Source organism: Alligator mississippiensis, chromosome 10 (assembly GCF_030867095.1).
Source record: "Alligator mississippiensis isolate rAllMis1 chromosome 10, rAllMis1, whole genome shotgun sequence".
Classification (NCBI taxonomy): Eukaryota; Metazoa; Chordata; order Crocodylia; family Alligatoridae; genus Alligator; species Alligator mississippiensis.
The window spans coordinates 72471152-72491148 of record NC_081833.1 but is presented as its reverse complement, the minus strand read 5'-3'; the positions used below and the strand labels follow the sequence as shown (position 1 = coordinate 72491148).

At 45.6% G+C, this 19997-nt stretch overlaps 1 protein-coding gene across 1 annotated transcript in view; it reads right to left on the bottom strand.

Moving 5' to 3' along the window:
• Positions 1-10931, bottom strand: part of CRISPLD2 (cysteine rich secretory protein LCCL domain containing 2) — a 37625-nt gene extending 26694 nt beyond the window's left edge. The window contains exons 1-2 of the mRNA XM_006263385.4: positions 10619-10931; positions 3807-4129 (exon numbers count right to left, since the gene is read on the bottom strand). Coding sequence (XP_006263447.2) covers positions 3807-4055 — 249 coding nt within the window. The 5' untranslated portion in view covers positions 4056-4129; positions 10619-10931. The remainder of the gene's footprint in view (positions 1-3806; positions 4130-10618) is intronic.
• Positions 10932-19997: the final 9066 nt, after the last annotated feature.

The following is a 19997-nucleotide window of genomic DNA, read 5'->3' as shown; positions in this document are numbered from 1 at the left end:
GCTCTGGCCAGGAAAGACTGCAGGGGTCAAATAACCCCAGCAAGGTGTGGATCCAGTCTCCTTTTGGAGATCTCCAGGGTAGGTGCCTGCACCGCCCCTGCTGGGAGGCTATTCCAGAGTCTGGTCACATGAACCATGAAGAAGTTTTTCCTTATATCCCATCTGAAACCTTCTTCTAGGTGTTTATGCCCATTGCTCCTGGTTTTCCCCTGGGGTGCTTTGGTGAATAGTTGCTCACCTATCCCCTGATGCTCTCCCATGATATATGTGCAAGCTGCCACCAAATCCCGCCCCCCGAAGTCTTCTCTTTTCTAGGCTGAACAGTCCTGTATCTGTCAACCTTTCCTCATACGGCTTGCTCTTCAGCCCTCTATTCATACGAGTGGCTCTTCTCTGGACTCTCTCAAGCTTCTCCACATCCTTCTTGAAGTGCGGCGCCCAAAACTGGACGCAGGACCCCAGCTGACACTCGACCCTGTTATTATGATTTCACAGACCGCGTGGAACTGGCATAGGAGAAGTCAGGAATGAAGCCTATGGGCAGAGGCTTGGACAGTTTTCCAACTATAGGGCTAACTTATTGGACTTACTGAGTAATAACAGTCCCTGCATTTGTACCATCTCGCACTGAAATCTCTTAGAGCAGCGGTTCCCAAATGTATGTCGCAGACCACACGTCATGCAGAAGGCCATGGCAAGTGGTCTGTGGATCAATATTGGGCCCTGGCCTCCTTCCTTTTCAGTGAAAAGTTTGATGACGAGGCATGGTAGGAAGTCCACAAGAAATCTGGAGGTTGACAGTGATTCCTTAGCCCCACCCCGCCAAAGTTTGAAAGCCACTGTGTTTGAAGAAAGATGGGCTAACTCCACAGATATTTTTCTTCTAAGAACCTGTGTTTTGTGATGTATTCATCCTTTGGTCATTTCCATTGAAGACAGACCAACTTAATACATCTGACTTCAAGGTCCTCCAAGGCAGGTATTTTCATTGCTGCTGACTGAGCCAACTGAAGGGTCCCTGGTTTCTTAGGAACCGCGGCTTATTTTTCACTCTAAATTCATTCTTGACATGGGATTTGTTTTGTTTTGGCCTCGGTCCATCACCATTACTACTGTTCTGTAATGAAAACACATAACGGACGTGCACATAATAAGCCCGTGGAGGTGGTTAAGACAATTTTATATTTGGCCAGCTTTGTCTTGAGGAATGTGTACACCATTCACATCTGGCCTATAACAACGCCTCCAGGAGAGGGCTTTTTCCATTAGCACTAAATACCACTGCTAGCCTTGAACTCCATTACCCTAACATAGTCAAGCAAACAACTTCCATATACTAGAAGGCTTCTTTGTTAAATGTCTCTTTTTTTCTCCAATTAACCATTAATCCCGCTTCATAATTTTTCCTTTCATTATTCTTTTGTTTCAAATATCGATGTGTAGCTATAGGGTGCACATAAATTATAAGCTGTCTATTAATGCACGCTGCTATCTAATGATGCTCAACATACATACAGCTGTGTCACAAAACTTGGGATACATTTTTAACCAAGTTGGCATAAACTCGGTACGCTATTATTTCTTACAAAGCTCGTGATGCAGAAGATTGATCTCTCCAGTTCCTTAAAAAACATTCATTCCCCTGTGCACACTGAAGTCATGTAAGTACATCAGCAATGGACATGGGGTAATGGGCTTTCACAGCCAGCACTTGAAGACTGCTAGCCAAGAGCACACGTTGTGCTTACGTATCCACGTTAGCATCAGATCTTCTCCCGGGAACTGTTTGCTACCCAAAACCATTTTCCCCTCCGTTTCTCTGGAGTGCTAAAAAACAGCCCATCCTCTTAATATTCAGGCTGATAAGTGTCCTCTTTTAAAACAAAAGATTAAAGTGAAATTCATGTGCGCAAACGTTTCCAAGTCATATTAGGTAAACATGAACACATGAAAGACTGATTATAGCCCTTCCAAACAGCACCATGTTATACTCAACTTTGCTTTCACAGAATACAAGGCTCTTTCATTTGCCCTAAATCTCCCATAAAACCACTAGAAAAGCAAAGACAAACATGAAGTAGCACAAGTCAATAGAAGCCAGGCAGAAAACACTCCACAACTGCAGCTCTCTTAGATCCTTAAAGCCAACGAAAACACATTGGGCTTTCTTGCACTGCTTTGTGTTTACTTTCTTGGAATTAATCAAGCCACGTCTTCCCTCGCAGTACATTACGGGCAGCCTGCAAGGACAGGATCACAGCCTACTAAATAATACAGGTACAAAATAACAATTCTTAGAAAGGCATATCATTCCCTTGCACTGACAAATTCAGGATGACTTAAACCTAGAGCCTGATTTCCCTGAATACCGACTGCACTGAAGAGCTGGTACGATATAGCCTTCCTCATTGCTCTCTTCATCCTTAAGCTTTTTGTCCCCTTTGTATTATAAAAGACAGATCTTCCTATTTGTGGCGCTCAGTTCAATGGGAAAAGTGATATTCATAAAAGGAGCCGTTGATATTACTTGGCTTGCACAACCAATCGGTAGGAGACAGCTTGTCAAACCAGAGCTCCTTCTGCCCTAACAACATTCACATGGAAAATATTGTGCATAGAAAAGGTTATCCAACATCGTTTCCTGATTGCACGATATTTTGAAGAGATACTAAAAATAACTCCAGGTAAGGCCTATAGCACCGTGTGAAAGCTCAGTGGTCAGCATGTATTTGGGGGTTTTTTTACTATTTACTGCTAACTATAGACTTAATATATGGACTTCTCAGTGTCGTTCTCTGAAGTGGGAATCCACATCGTCCGGTTCTTTGAAGTCAAAGAGCAAACCTCACTCACTACTTCATGTCTACAAAATGGGTCTAGCCCATTATTCGTTGCAGCCCTGAAGCTCCAAGAGGCCAAACGCCTCGCCAAGGTGCAGCGTACCCCTCCGCTCTTGCTGAGGGCAGCGAGAAAGGAGAGGGGTCAACACATCGCCAGAGATACCGGGCAGTAACTCATGCAATCCAAGAAGCCCAGTAAAGGACGGATTATGCTAGGTAAACTAAGCAAACGCTTGCGAGATCACTCACGCGGTCACTTTGTCCAGCCACAACGCTGGTCATAACGGACAGGGAGAAGGTAGGCTAAATATGAGGGGAAATCAGATACTTTGATGACATTTAGGTAAGGGAACAACTTGCCAGAGGAAGGTGTGGAATAACCATCGCTGGAGATATTCAGGGCTAGACTACACAGTCTTAGGGATGTTTTACGAATATTTAAATCGGTCCTGAAACTATGCAGTGGCATGGGCTAGTTGCCCCATTAAGCGGCCTTTCCAGCCAAAACAATTCAATAGCCGAAAGCATCATTCATAGATGCTAGGGTTGGCAGGGACCTCAGTTGATCATCGAGTCTGACCCGCTGCCTAGGCAGGAAAGAGCGCTGGGGACAGATGACCCCAGCCAGGTGCGTATCCAGACTCCTCTTAAAGACCCCCAAGGTAGGGGAGAGCACCACCTCCCTCGGGAGCCCATTGCAAATTTTGGCCGCCCTTACTGATATCTAGTTTTTCCTGATATCTAGCCTAAAAAAATTCTTCAGAGCCACCAGGAGCCCCCACCCAGCCTTGAACTCTCAACCCTTTTGGCATGAGCTTAGCATGCAAATCCCCAAAGCCACCAGAAAGCTTAATAAAAAATAAAAATTAAAAAAAAAAAAAGCTTATTATAGTGGAATTTGTGACGGGCCTTTGACGAAAAGAAAAACGGAAAAAGTCAACCTTTGGCACCTGCTGCTGGACTCACCATGTACTCCATATTGGAGGCTGAAGGGTAGACCTGGCCCCTCAGTTTGTTGTGGAGCATCAAAATCTCCTCTCTGTCCGACCACGGGATGCTCCTCTTGGCTCTGGAGTGAGGCTTCTCATCCCGGTACCTGCTCAGGAGGCTCTCCAGGTGAGTAGCATTGGGCAAGATGAAACAATGAGCTTCATGCATCAGAATCAGCAAGCATCCCAAAGGAATGGTCCAAGAGCGGGCAGGGCTCACAGCCATTCTCTACTCAATGGAAATCAAGCTGAAGATGACGCCGTCTGGTTTTCTTGAAGGCTCTGTTGCTCTAGACGGATCTATAATTCAGGGAGGAAACAGTCAGTCAAAATCATGCTAGGTTTATGTGTTCCCTAATCTCCAGGCCTGCACGGAGGCTTGCATTCAGATCCGTGCACAGCAAAGGAGTGATATCAATCTGAAGGTTAAAACCAATTATTTATCCTCCTACCTATGGAAAAATGAATGCATCAGAAGGAACCAACAAACCTCAATATTTATCACATCGCAGGAACAAGACAAGATGCTATTTCCTACCCACCACGCAGCTTGTAAAGTAAGCGTTGCTGGCATCTCTCATGTGCCAGGGAAAGTGCAACCCGAGTGGCTGCAGGAGCTCATTAGACATGCCCTTGCATATGAAGTTTATATGATCAACCTTTTCTGCCTAGGCGTGCACCTCGCTTCGCTTTCCCCTCCCTCCTAGATGTGTAACATGAATGGTCTTTTGGTTGCAAACATCCCCTTTCTCCAAGGGGATAAGACCTACTTTAGAAGTGAAGCCACTCCATGGGGCAGGCAGGGAAAGCCACCAGCATCAGTGTCCCTCTTGTGACCCCCTTTGCCAGCACCTTGCACATGAGGCATCTGGAGAGAATTGCACACGTGAACAGCACTGTCTTAAGAAGGAGAACGGCCAGGGCAGCCAAGAATTGTTCCTAGAAAACAATATTGAATACCAGTGCAAATACTCAGTTCCTCCTTTGGGCTTTCTCCACTGACACTGGAAGTCACAATGGCCATCCTTTATTGTCCAGGGCTCTTAAAATCTCCCGATTCCAAGCTGTGCTCTCTCATAAATGCAAAAAGGAAAAATGATCCTTTGCTTCTTCCAAAGGTTATCATTACAGGAGAAGGGATATTAATAAAAGGGAAAAAGCAAGCTTCCCGCTGAGCCAAAATCAGAGGTCAGACGCAAGCTACGTTATTGCAGAGACCCTGGCCTGCCAATAGATGCCGGCGGAGACGGCTGCCAGCTCCCAGAATTTGTGGCTGTTTATATAAAGTGTCATCGTAAGATCAGAGCAATCGAGATTCCCGTCTCCAGTGACGCATTGGGGTGTTCTCACTGACGCGGTCACACCGCTGAGCTGGGAGAGAAGGGCAGCCAGCTGCATGAGTTATTGCAGATTAAGAGACGAGCAGAGTGGATTTCCTCTCCTCAGCTACAATCTGAACCACTCCAGCACACGCTCAGTCTGCCTTTCATGGGATGGGCAAACCAGGGCTGGGCAGTAGTCCTGAGTTCGGATGTACTTTTTGCTAGACTCCATGGCCTCACCTGAAAAGCACAGTTATTTCCAAGCAATTCCACCCCCTTCTCCAGCAATCACCATTAATAATCTATGAGTGACCCCGAATGCCTTTGGCTAGTCTTATACAGCTGAAACTATGCAGGGCAGGGCCTGTCTCTTCCCACTTGTTTCTACAGTATTTTGCACAACGTGGCTCTGATCCCAAACAGCAAGCCTATGTGCCAGGGTTTCCGTATTCACGCTGCAGAACAAAGCTGATAGGACTATCGTATTCCCAAGGCCACGCTTACAACCAATGGACCTTTCCTGTTGCATGTCTGGGAGGAAGAGGAAAGCAAAGTGAACTCCCATACAGAGAACAGCAAGTGACCTGCAACCTGGGATCACAGCTGCTCTTGAGCCAGAGGTTTTCAGGGTGATCACTCCAGGGGACATCTCTCCTTTAGCGCCCTTTAGCCTGGACTTTTAAGCCTCCCCTTGCATAGTAGCCGTATGGACCCGAACAAGCCCTCCAAGTTTGCTTTGAATGATGCATTTCTGGAGATTTTGCTATTTTAAATCAAAGACTCTCTGACAAGCCCCATGCTAGCTATGCTGTTGTAGCTTCCAGGTCTTAAAGCATGGGAGCTTCCAGAATTTAAGCTACTGTCAAACATATTTGCAACAGAGGATTTCTGCTTTCTGCCAAGTTACGCCTACAAAATGTCCATAGGGGACAGCAGAATTGCTTTGGGGGTAGGGAAAACATGAAGTGTGCTATACATTTATATCTAGAATGTGTTTCTTTTCCAGTACAAATGCAAACGGAGCTCGGCAAGACAGTCGCCATGCAGGCAGCTGATAAGGAGGGATAAAATCATGCTGATAAGGAGGGACTGTGATGCCAATAACCAGGTCCAGAGGTGCTTAGCATGCCCGACACCAGTCAAAGTCAGCGAGAACCTCTGAGAATCGAGCCTGGGGTCGGTCCGTGCTGTCCTTGCCCCTGTGTGCAGCGCCGAGCGCATTGCCTAGATCCCCCATGGAGGCATCTCAGCACTACTGCAAATATAAATGCATAATCGACAACCCAACTTCCAAAGCAGAACGCTAAGCACTTGGCCTGCATTTCGATTAAGCTAGGAAGGAATTTCATTTAATAAGCTCATGAAAAGGAAGTGCCTGCCTTTGAATGACTTCACTGAGTACATAGCCTTGCTTTAAAGGGCAACTGTACCACACAAGCATCTTCCCTATTCAGTGCCTTAGTGGCCGGATAGCAGCAAAGTGCGACCTTGCTAGTCTCAAAGTCACGGCTCGCAGCTGCCGAGGGACAAATATTGTCTTAACCTCCTCTTTTTCTCAGCATTGTTTGCTGGCGAGTCCCTCCAGAAAGTAAGAGCCTAAAACGGACTTCACTGGCTAAGGGAGGGTGAGAGGGGAGGTGAAAAGAAAGCTGAGCTGTTACTTTCGTAGACTGTCTGACCCAGTTCAGGGAACAATTCATACTTTCAGACACTTCTCTAAGCATTTATAAATAGAGGCAGTGCCACGGGCATTGACAAGGCGACCATTTATTATGAGCACTTTTAAAGGCTGCCCGCTCCTTAGGTATGGTGGGCAGACACAGACAGCTAACACATGCTGCAGCTGGAATCGCTCCCTTCTCTAAATAGGGGCCCAGTCTACCGCACGCTGGAAACAAACAGTGAAGTTACAGAAGGAGCAGAGCCTAAAAATCAGCTGTAACATTTGTCAGCGGAGAGACATCCCCAGCCTGTTACTATGCCGTGGAGTCAACATGTCAAGTCTTCAGCAGCCTTGGCTACTTCACTCCAGGCTTTTTTCAGCAGCTTGTCCATACCGGGTAACAGATGGCTCATTATTTCTGAAGACGTCCTCTCCTGCATCTTGCTTATGAATTGAGAGCATTCTCCCCTTTCTCCCAGTCGAACCTCTTTAAAATAGTCTTGCTTTTAAAGTCGGTGGATGGGGTATTCGATTCTACTCCCCGCTCCACTCCTTCCCTTATAGAGGTGGGGGGGGGGGGGTCTTGATAAATACTACTCATTGCATTCTTTGTGAATGCCCATCCATAGAAGCATTCATCTCATTTAAAAAAGGGGTGAGTCTTGGCACCCCTTCAGTGGGACTCCTCTCTGGCCCACCCTACTTATGTAAAGGAACAAAGTGAACGTCCCACCTATCCACCCACCTAAGGCGGGCACACTCGGATGAGCGGAAACAGAGGATGCACACATGATGAGCGCTGCTGTTGCCATTTTATAAATGGGGTGACCAAAAGCAAGGGGCTAGGGGACCATACATCCCCCAAATTCCCTGATTTAGGATGCCTTGGGGTCTGGTTTGTGGAGAACAGGGGGTGCTTGGCATCGCCAAAACATCAGGCCTCCATTGTCTTCAGCTGGATACCCAAAAATTCAAGGCGCACACACAGTCAATGGCCCATTTTCACCATGCAGGCCCCTGGCTTATTGTGAGGTGCTTGGAGACTTCTGGCCCTGAGCTTTTGCCCAGCTGACCACACCTCTCTGTATGGCATGAAATATTAGGAGAAGGTCAGTAGGCCTCCTTCGTCTGTGGCTTGAAATGACAGGCGTGAAAACTGGCATGAAATAATAGGAGAAGCAGCTAAGATTTCAACTGAACTCCCCTGAGGCTCACACTGCAACCTCGAGACTTCATGCTCCCAGATGTCACCTGGACTCGAATAGGACACAGCACTGACTGTCCAAAAGAGGCATCCTTCTACTGTGAACAGCCTGGGAAGTACTTCACGCCTTACAATTCCCACGGATGGAAGTTGTTTTAGATCTGGTACAAGCTAGTTGCAAACATAGAGCTTTGGGCTAGGCAATATGATTCAACTTATCTCGTTTCTCGTCACCAACAGTGGCTGGATTATGGCCAAAGCCCCCCTGGCATACCCAGAAATCCTATCGATGCCAGTAAGGAACAGAGCGGGCAAAGAGCGGAGAATCAAGCCCGCAGTTGGACCTTAACTTCCCCCAAATGAAGCTCCTTTTCACCGAGCCCCAGCTCAGCTAAGCACCAAGACCCCGTGCATATGATCTCGCCAGCCTCGGTGCCCTGCAGAACTGGAGCTCCAGATGCTCTCCAGGCTGCACACAGTGCCAGCTCCCCCATTGGGAAAACCTTTATAATGAAGGCTGCTTTGAAAGGACCTCGACACTTTTGCAAGACGTTCCCACTGGATAGGCAGCTGAATACACTTTGCTTTTGTTTGAGGGGGCTCAGGGAAGCGTTCCTGGGGCCTTGTTTGAAATGCATCAAGGCTAATGGTATCAATGCCATGCTCACATCTGGAACAGATCAGAAAGCAGTGAGTCGGCAGAAACTGACTCCCGAATGTCCAGACATGAAGGCTTCTCATGCAAAATATATTATAACTGGAGACAAAGGAAAGTCATTATTTTTCCTGAGATCTGAGGAGGTCAAATTCAAATGGGCTTTGAAAAGCTTATTTATAGAAAGCTATTTCCTCCACTAATGCAAGTCTTCTGATTTCACTGAGAGCTGAGAACCTACCACTCAAGGCACACAGTCTTTCTGGGTGGAAAAGATGCCCTCTCCAGAGCAGAATACTTGATGTCTATCAACCACAAGTTCACGAGTTAAATTATCGGATTAGAATGGGTTGCTTATGCATGATGATATACATCCACATTACATTACACGTGTTGCTATATTATGCAAAGCAGGCAGTGCAGTAATTGAAATTCAAGCCTTAACTTAGCACAACTTCAAAACCAGCCCACCAGAGCTGTTAATCCTCACAGATGGATTCCAGCATTGCACTTGCTGCATATTCTGGGTATATAGCCTTGGCTGTCAATTTTAACCAACACGGGCATATTTAAGGCTTAGAAAGGTGCGGAGGTTTCCCTTTCCAAAAAGGAAAATACCAAGTGAAATTACAAATCCTGCAACTCAGAGCATCTGTACAACCCAACATGAAACCTCCCCACCTGCAAATTCCTGGAGTAAACTTCTGGATATATCATCATCATCACCATGCATTATTCTATGCTGATATGATGACAGAACAAGGAGCAATGTCTCAAGTTGCAGCAAAGGAAGTTGAGGTTAGATATTAAGAAAACCAGTCTCACTAGAAGGGTAGAAAAACACTGAAACAGGTTACCCAGAGAGGTTGTGGAGTCTCTATCCTTCTAGGTTTTGAACACCTACCTAGACAAAGCTTTGGGATGATCTACTTGGGGGTGGTCCTGCTTTGCACAGGGGGCTGGACTAGATCAGCATTTCTCAACCCGTGGGTCACAAGAATATATGACAAGTTTGCAAACACACTTTTAAAATGGATCAGCAAACTTCAGAAATGGTTTCTCCTTTAAAGGAGACAAATGTGGGAAACAGTGGTTTTCCCCGTATAGGACGGCAGAGCTCCAGTCTGCAAGGGGCTGCTCGGGGCCACCCCCTGCCCCACACACCCACCCCCTGCCCCGCACACTGCAGGGTGGGTCAGGACTGACCATCAATGTTTACAAATAGGTCCTGGTACAAAAAAAGGGTGACAACCACTGGACCAGATGTGAACTCCTGAAGTCCTTTCCAACCCTCATCTTTGATTCTATAGTATAGTATAGTATAGTATAGTATAGTATAGTATAGTATAGTATAGTACCCACTCCAGTGCCATACTGGAAAAGCTGGACCAGCTGTGACCTCCTGAGGTCCCTTCCAACCCTCGTCTTCTGTGATTCTACATTAGTATAGTATAGTATAGTATAGTATAGTATAGTATAGTACCCACTCCAGTGCAATACTGGAAAAACTTGCTACCCCCCAAACTGCAATACTGGAAAAGTTTGCTACCCCAAACCATGCTAAGAAACACCTCCTAACTGTGCTAGGACCCCAGGGTGCTGCCAAATTCATCCAGTTGGTTACCTGTATATTAAAAAAAGTGTAAAAGGATGACTACATGATTGGTTAGATGCTTCAACAAATGACCAATCAACAGTGAGCAATTGCTACAGCCTCCAGTAGGTGCTAAGAGGTGGACAACTTGCTGGTGGGTTTCTAGCCCTCTATTATACCACCCAGATCCATGGCAGGGTTAGGGCAGCTGCTAAGCCTGCACGAGCTATTTATACCTGGAGCATCACTAGTGTGAGCCACAGAGAGGTTATTCAGTGATGTCTGAGCAACACAACACTGAGCTGGGGCTGGGGCACACACTGCCAACCACACACACAACCCTCCACTTACCTCTGTGAGTCCCCGAGAAGTTGTGGCTCCTGCCTGGGGAGGAGATGGGGGAAGATCTCTCAAAGCTAGAGAGAGGATCAGCAAAGGACCCAGTGGAGGCAATGAATGCTCTGGTCTCAGCAGCTGCTACTGATCCCCGTGGAGCTCCCCACAGGGTATTTATACCCTTCAGCCAAGCAAGGCAGAGAGCTCTTGGCAGCCGCTGCTTCTTTGCTGATGAAACGAGAAGGAAAGGAAAAAAAAATTATTCTTGAGCAGCAGCAAGAGAGAGGCAGCGCTCCCGGGCTGTGGGCAAGAGGCACTGTGGATCCAGGGCTGCTTCACGCCGTAATATAATACCCCAAAGTGGGGGAGGGTGCAAGGGGAGGGGGCTGGGGGAGGAGACAGGGGGGGAAAGGAGCAGGGGGGGAGGGAATAATTGCAACCAAATGATCAGGCACCAAGTCCTCGGCACAGCCTAAGGTGCTGGGAGGCTGCAGGAGGAGTGCACAAAGCCCCTTGTGCCAGCTGCCAAGGGAGTTTGGGCGCCAGCCTGCAGCTGAAGCATCCGAGCCTGCAAGCAGCTCCCGGGAGAGGAGGGTCAAAGGCAAGGCTTGGACTGAGATGCAAAGGGGACCAGACTGGGGATGCAGGGGAAGCCTTGCCAGGAGGGGAGGCAGCTGGTTTCCCCCCCACCCACACACACACACTCATCGGGGGCACAGGATTTTTGCAGGGCCCTGTGCCACCTCCACCCACTGCAGCTTGCTCTGCAAGCCCCCCAGGGCTAGGAGGACTTGGGGGTGGGTGGAGATCAGCAGGGGCAGCTGCTTCTCAGGTGGGGGCAGGCAGAAGCAGGCACAGCTGCCCTCCCCTGGGACAGGCCGAGGATGGGGCTCGAGCTGGCAGAGCACTGGGGAGTCCATGCTCACCACAGCTCCTTCCACCACCCAGGCACAAAGGGGGAGCTGGGGCATTTGCAGACAGCCCAGTTTGCAGCTCTTGCCCTTACAGACTGACTCTGCAGGACCCCCTGCTTCACACCCATGTCCTTCCCAGCCTGCCGCCCCAACCCGCTCTTCGAACCCAGTCACTTCCAACCTCTTAGATGCAGGGAAAATGCCAGCCTTGGCCTCCTCTCCTTTTTTGACTCCAAACTATAACAGCAGTTCATCTGTTGCAAAACTCAGGGTGGGATATTTTAACACCTGGGATTCCCATTTGAAACCTCTGGGTTTATCACGTGAATCAGGTTTGCACCCTGAGCAGACTAGCAAGAGCCCGGCACCCTTGATAGGATCTCCAGGCAGCGCAGGGTGCTGTACCACCCTTGTTGAGGATCACTAAGCCACATTTACCTCTTTCAGAGCTTGGCTAGTCACGACACCGCAGTATTGTGTTCGCAGCCACTTTTGGTTGCCGGCAACTGTTCACAAATTGTTGAAGCAAGGTAAAAGGAAGTGGCTAGGGCAGAAGGGAACCTGAAAGGCTTTTTAAAAATTTTTTTCCTTAAATAAAAGCCAGTGTTAAGAAGAGTGAATCTAATGCATCACAATTCACTGGTTGAATGGAGCGCCTTAGGTAGTTAGCTCCTTCGTTATGAAAGGGCATTCATGATCAAAGGCGAGGGGAGCGAGGTTGTGTGCACACCAGTACAACCACAAATCCACCCAAAGGAGAAGCAGCTCAAGCCTTGGCAAACAGGCTGTGCATTTTCCTACGCCAAGTCCTTGGAAGAGCATGAAGTCATTCTTTTAAGCTGCAAGAAGATGAGATGCTTATTCCTTCGAGCAGGAGACAATCCAGTCTTCGCTGCGTACAAGAACGAAACACACTCGGTGTAACGGGGCGTGCAAATGGTTGCAAATCAGCACCGCACTTGTCTTGTGGCGTTGTAGAAATGTCATCAGCATAAATGATGAATAAGGTCTTTACTTTTACCCAGTTTTACCCTATAGCTTCCCAACATCAGACAAATACATGCCTGTCAAATAGTGATCTGAACCGATATCTCTGCTTATCCATTCTTTCTTTTTCACCATTTCCCCATGTTAATTTTATTATTTTTTTTGGAAGAACCTCTCTCTGTTCAGAGCTGGACATCTGTGGCTCTTCGTCGTAGGCATTACAGAAATCCTTGGGCATGGTTTCCAAACTGCACAGCTTTTTAAAATAAATCAAATCCTCCCTGAAGTTTCATTAACCATGTTCTTTGGGACAAGCTTGCCATAAAACACTCTGTCTTCTAAGGAAGATCGAAGCTGCAGGTCATGGTACGTCTGCCATTGTGTCAGGCTGATCCTGCCGTCTGTATTTGCATTACATGTCTATTAGTTTGCACAGGACTTGCACATGAAAATAGATAGTACATGGTATGCTCAGGCAGGGCCAACAGATCTAGATTGCTTATCAATATTCAGTGGGGCTGGAAGACTTAAGTCCCTTTGATACCTTTGAAAATCCCAGGCTGGTTGAAAATGCTCAGGTGCTAGCATGGGTAAGGGCCATATAAAAACAATATAGAAGCTACATTGGCACACGAGTGACCGGTCACTTTGAGTTCATAGGTCTGCATCTTTCCCAAATTATTTTTCTTGCTCTATCAGTTCTTTCAGGACTGCTGCATTGGTTATGCCTGCAGAATAGCCCTTTTATCAGCTCACCGGCACCAGGCCTGCTGACCTCTTTAATGCCCTCCCTACAGTGACAGTCACTGTGAATCATCCAAATCCTGAGACACGACCGTCCCAAAATGTTACCATTACTGAATGGTAGTCTCATAAGTGGTGCAAACCGCACACAGCTCGGGTGCACTGAGTCATGTCTCAAAAAACGTGCGCTCTATGGGTATTATGAGAAAGTTGTATTAGTTCATTCAAACACCACGAACGGCATTCAAATGATTTCCAGACCCAGGGGGAACCTGATCTTTTGCAGTTCTCACACATTCCTGCTTGAAATGATCCCTTTAAGGTGATTCAGGCCAACTCCCTCTACATTGCTGATGCTTTAAGGGATTCATTTCTACACCGTTAATGGCATTGTACAAATCCAGATGCTGTGGACAAGGCTGACTCAGGTGAGGCCACTGAAATCGTGGCTCGTGTCCTCTGGGCCAACTTCAGTCCCAGATAGATCACCGTATCACCTAAATCCTTCTAAAACTATTTCACTGTAGGGGGAAGGTTGGATGAATACAGCTACATCAGATTAAATGCATCCTTGGTGAAAGCTCATTGAAGTCAATGGTAGAAGAGCACTGAAGTCCATGTACTCACACACACACACACGTGTCAGATCCACTTTGCCTTTTGACACAGGGTCAGTGAGAGGGAGCAGAGAAAGGTGGCAACTTACTGGACTTCAATAGGTTTCATGAGTGTGATTCTTCCCAAGAGTTTGAATTACTCAAAGCACTTCCTTTGCTCTTATTAAACGTGACAGGTCTGCAGCTAAAAAAAAAAGGAGGCCAGAAATAACGTCAGTCATTCTACTTAATATTTTATTTTTCATATTTTACTTAATATTCCTCAAACCTGGAATTCTGCATTACAATACAGCCCTTCCGCTACGCTGTTACTCACTCCAGGGCAAGAGTGATTGTGTTGGGTGTTGGTGAATAAAAATGACTCGCTTCATTTTGTCTTGATTCAGCTGTTCCAGGTCCTACATTCAGCCCGTGCCAAAACAATCAGAAATTACTTTTAACCAGTTCACCTCATAGTTATTACCAACTTGATTATAACTTCTCGAGTTCATATGTGGTGAAAGCCACACGAAGGGACTGAATATGCCAACATAGATTATAAGAGAAACCTTTTTATGTAGCAAGCAGGGAACAGAGCTAAAGACAGGTTTCAGCATTTTAATTCAATGTGCAGACAGCACGTCTTGATTTTAGACACTAATAGAATTACCCTCCATTTGATTCAAATATTAGCTGGCACAGCAGGGTCACGTGGATAGGGCAAGGAGATGGATTATCAGTTCAAACCAGGGATAGCCACTCTGTCTTATTTCCATTATAATAACTACGGAGTCCCAGTAACAAATCAGGATTCCTAGTGCTAAGAACCATACAAATAACCAACGAAGGCAGTATGTCTTCACTAGGCAGCTTGTATCATTTTGGGGGGTTGGACTGGATGGCCTCTGGAGGTCCCTTTCAGCCCTGCTTCTCCATGATACTACACTTGATCTGAGCCTTCAATACACGTTAACCCCTCCCAAATATTAAGCACAGGCCCCTTAAGTTATTATATTAAGCATATATATATATGTGCATTTTTTTAATATATGCTTAATCTATAGTATATATACAGATAGATAAAATACACATGCACACAGAGATAAAGTATATATAGATGTTTTTAATATATGCTTAATATATAGTATATATACAGATAGATAAAGTATATATATAGTGTGTGTGTGTGTGTGTGTATATATAAAGTATATATAGTGTGTGTGGGTGTATGGATTCACCCACACACACTCTATATATAGATATCTATATATAGTGTGTTCCTGTGTCTGTGTATGTACACACACACTATATATAGATATCTATATATACTACATATAGATATCTATATAGTGTGTGTATGTGTGTGTGCGTATGCTTAATATAGAGTATATACAGTAAAGTATATATAGTATGTGCATATATGAATATATACACACATATACACACACTCTATATATAGATGTCTATATATATATCTATATATCTGTCTATAGATACACACACACACACACGCACTCTCTATATATCTGTCTATAGATACACACACACACACACTCTATATATAGATGTCTATATATATCTGTATCTATATATCTCTATGTCTATAGATAGATAGATACACACACACACACAACGTGCAATTTCCTGCCCCTAGATTTATCTGCCCATTGAGGTTGTAGCAGATGAGCTGGTGGCCAGGCTGTGCCCCGTGCATCTGAGCTAAGCATCATGCTGCAGCATTCATGGATGTGTAGGACGTGTACACACGTGTTGCTGTGGCGCTCTCCCTGCTGCACCCTCCGGTTGCGTCTCTTCTTGGGCCATTAAGTAAGGAATGATGCAGTGGATCAGAGCAGCCACAAACTGCATTTCTGCCTGTCCTGTGGAAGATGTGTCCACCCTTCCTAACAACCCTCTCAAACTCAACCATGCAGCCCAACAGCTTCATCCAACGTAGGATACTGCTGTACTGAAGACTAAACACTTGGCTGAGATCCATGAGTACCAGTATGTATCTCTGGCCGAAGCTAAACCTAACATTTGGCAATGTGAAGCCTCTTGTTCACGCTCTCTCACTCCTGGTCAGCTTACAAGTAAAAAGAGGGCACTGCAGACATAACCTGGACTCAGATCACACTGCACTCCATTGGTTGAGTCTATAACCCAGATTTGGAGGTGCTAGGAAGTAAAACTGAAGAATCCACATCCAACAAGGTTCTTCGTCTCAGGTGTGGGCAGAATTTTACCCCGCTTCACCATGCCTAAATACTGGAACTAAGGATGGGATTTGGACCTATAGTTATGAATTCTGCTTAAAGGTCTAGAAACCCATTGTGACCGTATAGTCGGAGCCATGCATCATGCAGCCTAGCGGGGTTCCCTGCCTCTATTTGTGTCAGGTCCAACTGCTCTGGTTGAAGGAGAGCATCTCTTAGAATAAGTATTTGGTCTGGTTTACATAACAGCAGGTCGCATCCAACCCACTGGAAGTTGTTCCTACAACTGATTACACTCACTGCTGAAAATTGCTGCTTGGTCTCTAATTTGTCCCATTTCAGCTTTCAGCCTTATCTTGTTTTACCTCTGTCTGCTAGAACTAAGATTTATCATCAAATTCCTATTGCCTGCTTCGGTGCTTATAGACTGCAATCACATTACCCCTTAACTTTCTCTTGGCTAAAAAAAAAGAATGACCACTTTTAGCTTTTCTGCACTCGGCACATTTTCCAATCGGTTAACACGTTGAAGACGCTAGAGTCCTACCAACTCCGCAGTACTGAGAGAAGTGAAATTTGGGGTTTGTAAAAGAAGCAGTAGAATGGTTTTATAGCTGCTTCTGATCATAAATATACTTCAAAAGGTCTCATTTGAATAACTTCAGAAACCTCAGTGAATTCTTGCAAGTCTTCACCCTTCCTGGTTGCAGCTAGAATCAGAAGTGGGGAAACGCTTTGAGACAGCCTGTTTTTGTGCAACCTCCAGCACCATTTTGCAGACAAAAGAGGTGAAGAGGGTGCGACCGCCCCCGTCGTCCCCGAGTCTTCCCCAGAAAAGAAAGGGCACCATTCAGTCACAATGCTGCAACTCCTAGATGGGTCACATAGCACCCACCACAAGTTCCTTCTGAAGTTGCCTACACCATAGAAGGCAACACAAAATAAATTGCACTGTTACCCATAAGTAATGGGTTACATAATGAACTTAACTTTAAAAAAAATACAGGTTTGAGTTCTGCTAAGCAAACTAAATGCAGTAAGTTTAAGGCAAGCATTTTGTTTAGCCATTGTTTCCTAATAGGAAACTGTTAGGAAAGTTCTGCAGTACTTTTAGGGCTAAAAGTACAATTATTCAGTGCGTGAGTCATTACTGCCCTCTACCGGGGAGACTCAGAACTACTCGGTGGTACCCTTTAGGCCCTTTCCCACCAACAGCAAATAATAGAGGCTCCATTACATGGAGGGGTAAAGCCCAAGGGTTTGGACCAAGGGGCTGTGCACCCTATTCTTACTATCACCATAAAGGTCCACATGGGCAACAGCGTGCAAAGGCCGAGGTGGCAAGAATTTAAAAACCAGGAAACAGATACCATCCAAATCGAATAGATACTGCAGATGTTTGGCAACTGGAATAGGAGAACCAACCTGGTCATAACATCAGAGCCTTGCTCTGGAGAAAAGTGCCAGGAAATTTTTAATGATCAGAAATGGTTTGGCCATCGTGTTTTCTTTCCCAGAGCAACCATCACAGCTCCAGTGACATGTTCATCGTTATTATCCCATTGAAACATTGGGGGAATATTGACTCACTTGGACGCACCATCACCACTCTTTCAGCACTCTGGATTTCCCAGGAAGGCCTCATGAGGATAATGGGCAGACTCAGACGAAGCGTGCTCGCCATCCGCCCCAAGGAAATGGAAGAGGCTGTGATGCCGTGTTGTGAACTCTGAAGAGAAGGTTTAAGTCTATTCGGACTCCCCCTCCGCCTGCCTCAACAAATACAAATCATTATGCATTTTTGCTTTCAATAATTTCCTGGCAGAGCCTTGAAACATTTTGCACGGATGAATTCACAACTGATAAATTGCAAATTTGACAGCAGACCTTGGCAACCAGCAGAAGATCCTTAGTGGATTAGCTGAGACGGGGCGGAAATACCCTTCCCACCACAATGCTGCAATGAAATGCAGAATCAGCATTACCAAAATGCATGCTCCCAGCATGGCATTTGACCTGGAATGTTTCTTCAGTGCTTTCACGGTACAGTTTTTTCACTAACTACAGAAAGCAGTGAATTTTCAAAAATGGTTTCAGATTTTCTAAAAGCCATTTTAGGTTCCCAAAACACTTGTGTTCTTGAAAACTCACTCACTAGAATAGCTACTCCAATAGGACCCTTCGCCCTGCACTGATCAGCTTCCACCAAAAGTGTGCAAATATGGGTTTTAGCTGCCTTAATATAGAGTTTTTGTTTTTGAAAATCTGGGCCTTAAATGAGCATTCGAGCCTCTTTCTCTCATCTACGATGAAAACCTGTTTCAAGACCAGTAAATGATTACAACACTTCAATCTGACGCATTGGACAATCTGCTGCAGAGAGAAAGCAAGCTCCCAAAGGTCATGCGCACCCTTTTTGTTCAGAAACAAAACGAGTTTGTTCATGGAGAAAATTAAACCTGTGGTTATGTGTTAATATCAGAACATTGCCACATGCCTTTTGCTAACTTCCTTGAGTAACACCTTGCACATGATTAAGGGCTTTCAGCAATAACTGCATGTGTAATATCCTTAGTGAAAAATTAAATTTAATACGGTTGAATCCCAGCTGAACTTGGATCTCACACAAGCAGATTGCAACACTTGTTTGGGTTGGGTTTTTTTTGTCAGAGATTAATCACTCTCAGCACTCAAAAGAAAAAAAAGAAAAGAACATTAACATTTGATTACAGACAAACTTCCACTTTTATTCCAACAAAAAATAAAAGGTTAACAGGCAGAGGCACAGTGACTGTTCATTTTTGCAAAGCAGTGTTTGCAAGTCAACCATTTCCTCTTTGGCAATGCTACATCGCACACTCTTTGCACTCGAGACAAAGTCACATACACTCTGCTCAAACGATACCAGATTCTTATTTTACTGCTTTTTTAACAACCGAGTTAAAATACAATTTTTTTTTTGATTGGGCCAAGGGGAGACAGGGAACTCCCACCTGCTGTGCACACATCTCAAGAGAAAAAGCAAGCCGGTTCAAGGGTGGGCTTAACCTTTCAGCCTTGCCCAGCACTGTATTAAGCACAGCTATATTACGTCCTTCAGGGTGTAGGGTACACGGAGCAGACATACCACACACCGCTGCGGTACTCTCTAGCACGATCGGGATGCAGGGTAGATATAACCTTCATGTCTTGCACTAACACCCAGAGTCCTACAGTGTGGAGGACACAAATCATTTATACCAGTGTGCACTGGTGTCCAAAGCGGACAGATGACCAGCTCTCCCAAGGAGCTGCCACCAGTGATTGCTATTACAGTGGCCCACAATGTGCAAGTCTCCCCAGATCCCTATTAAAAGAACTGCCCAGGGTTTGTTTAGTCAAAATATTAGTTCACCAGTCTTGTTTTAAATCATCTTGATTTGTTAGCAAACAGCATAGAAACACCAAAGCGAAGGTAACATTTGCCCCACACATCTACGCCTGCAGCTTAGGGATAGATACAGGTTTGTTTAAACCCGTGGATTTTCAATTAACTGCACCCGTGCAGACCATAAAGGTGAAATTTTCAGTGTTTGAAAAGAGAAGATCCATAGGGATGAGACCAGATTGGGCATTGCACTGTGCTCCTTTGGAGATAATCTCTCAACACTTAAGGTTGGTTGCTTTATCGCACCTTTGCATCAAGTAGCCCATCTGGGGTGTCAAGACCTGGACAAGCCAATTCTAATATCTGTTACACGCAGGAAAAGGTTGACAAACAGCTTCCATTTAAGAAAGACCCATCCTATTGGCTCTTGTTAACTGTATATTAGCCAAGGGCCACGGCTTTCATCCCACCAGGCCCTCGCTCAGAAGTGCATTGGCCGCAATGCATCTGCTGCTTCCCAAAAAGATCTTAAGCAACACTGCTCGCAGTTTCTACTGATGAACAAACACT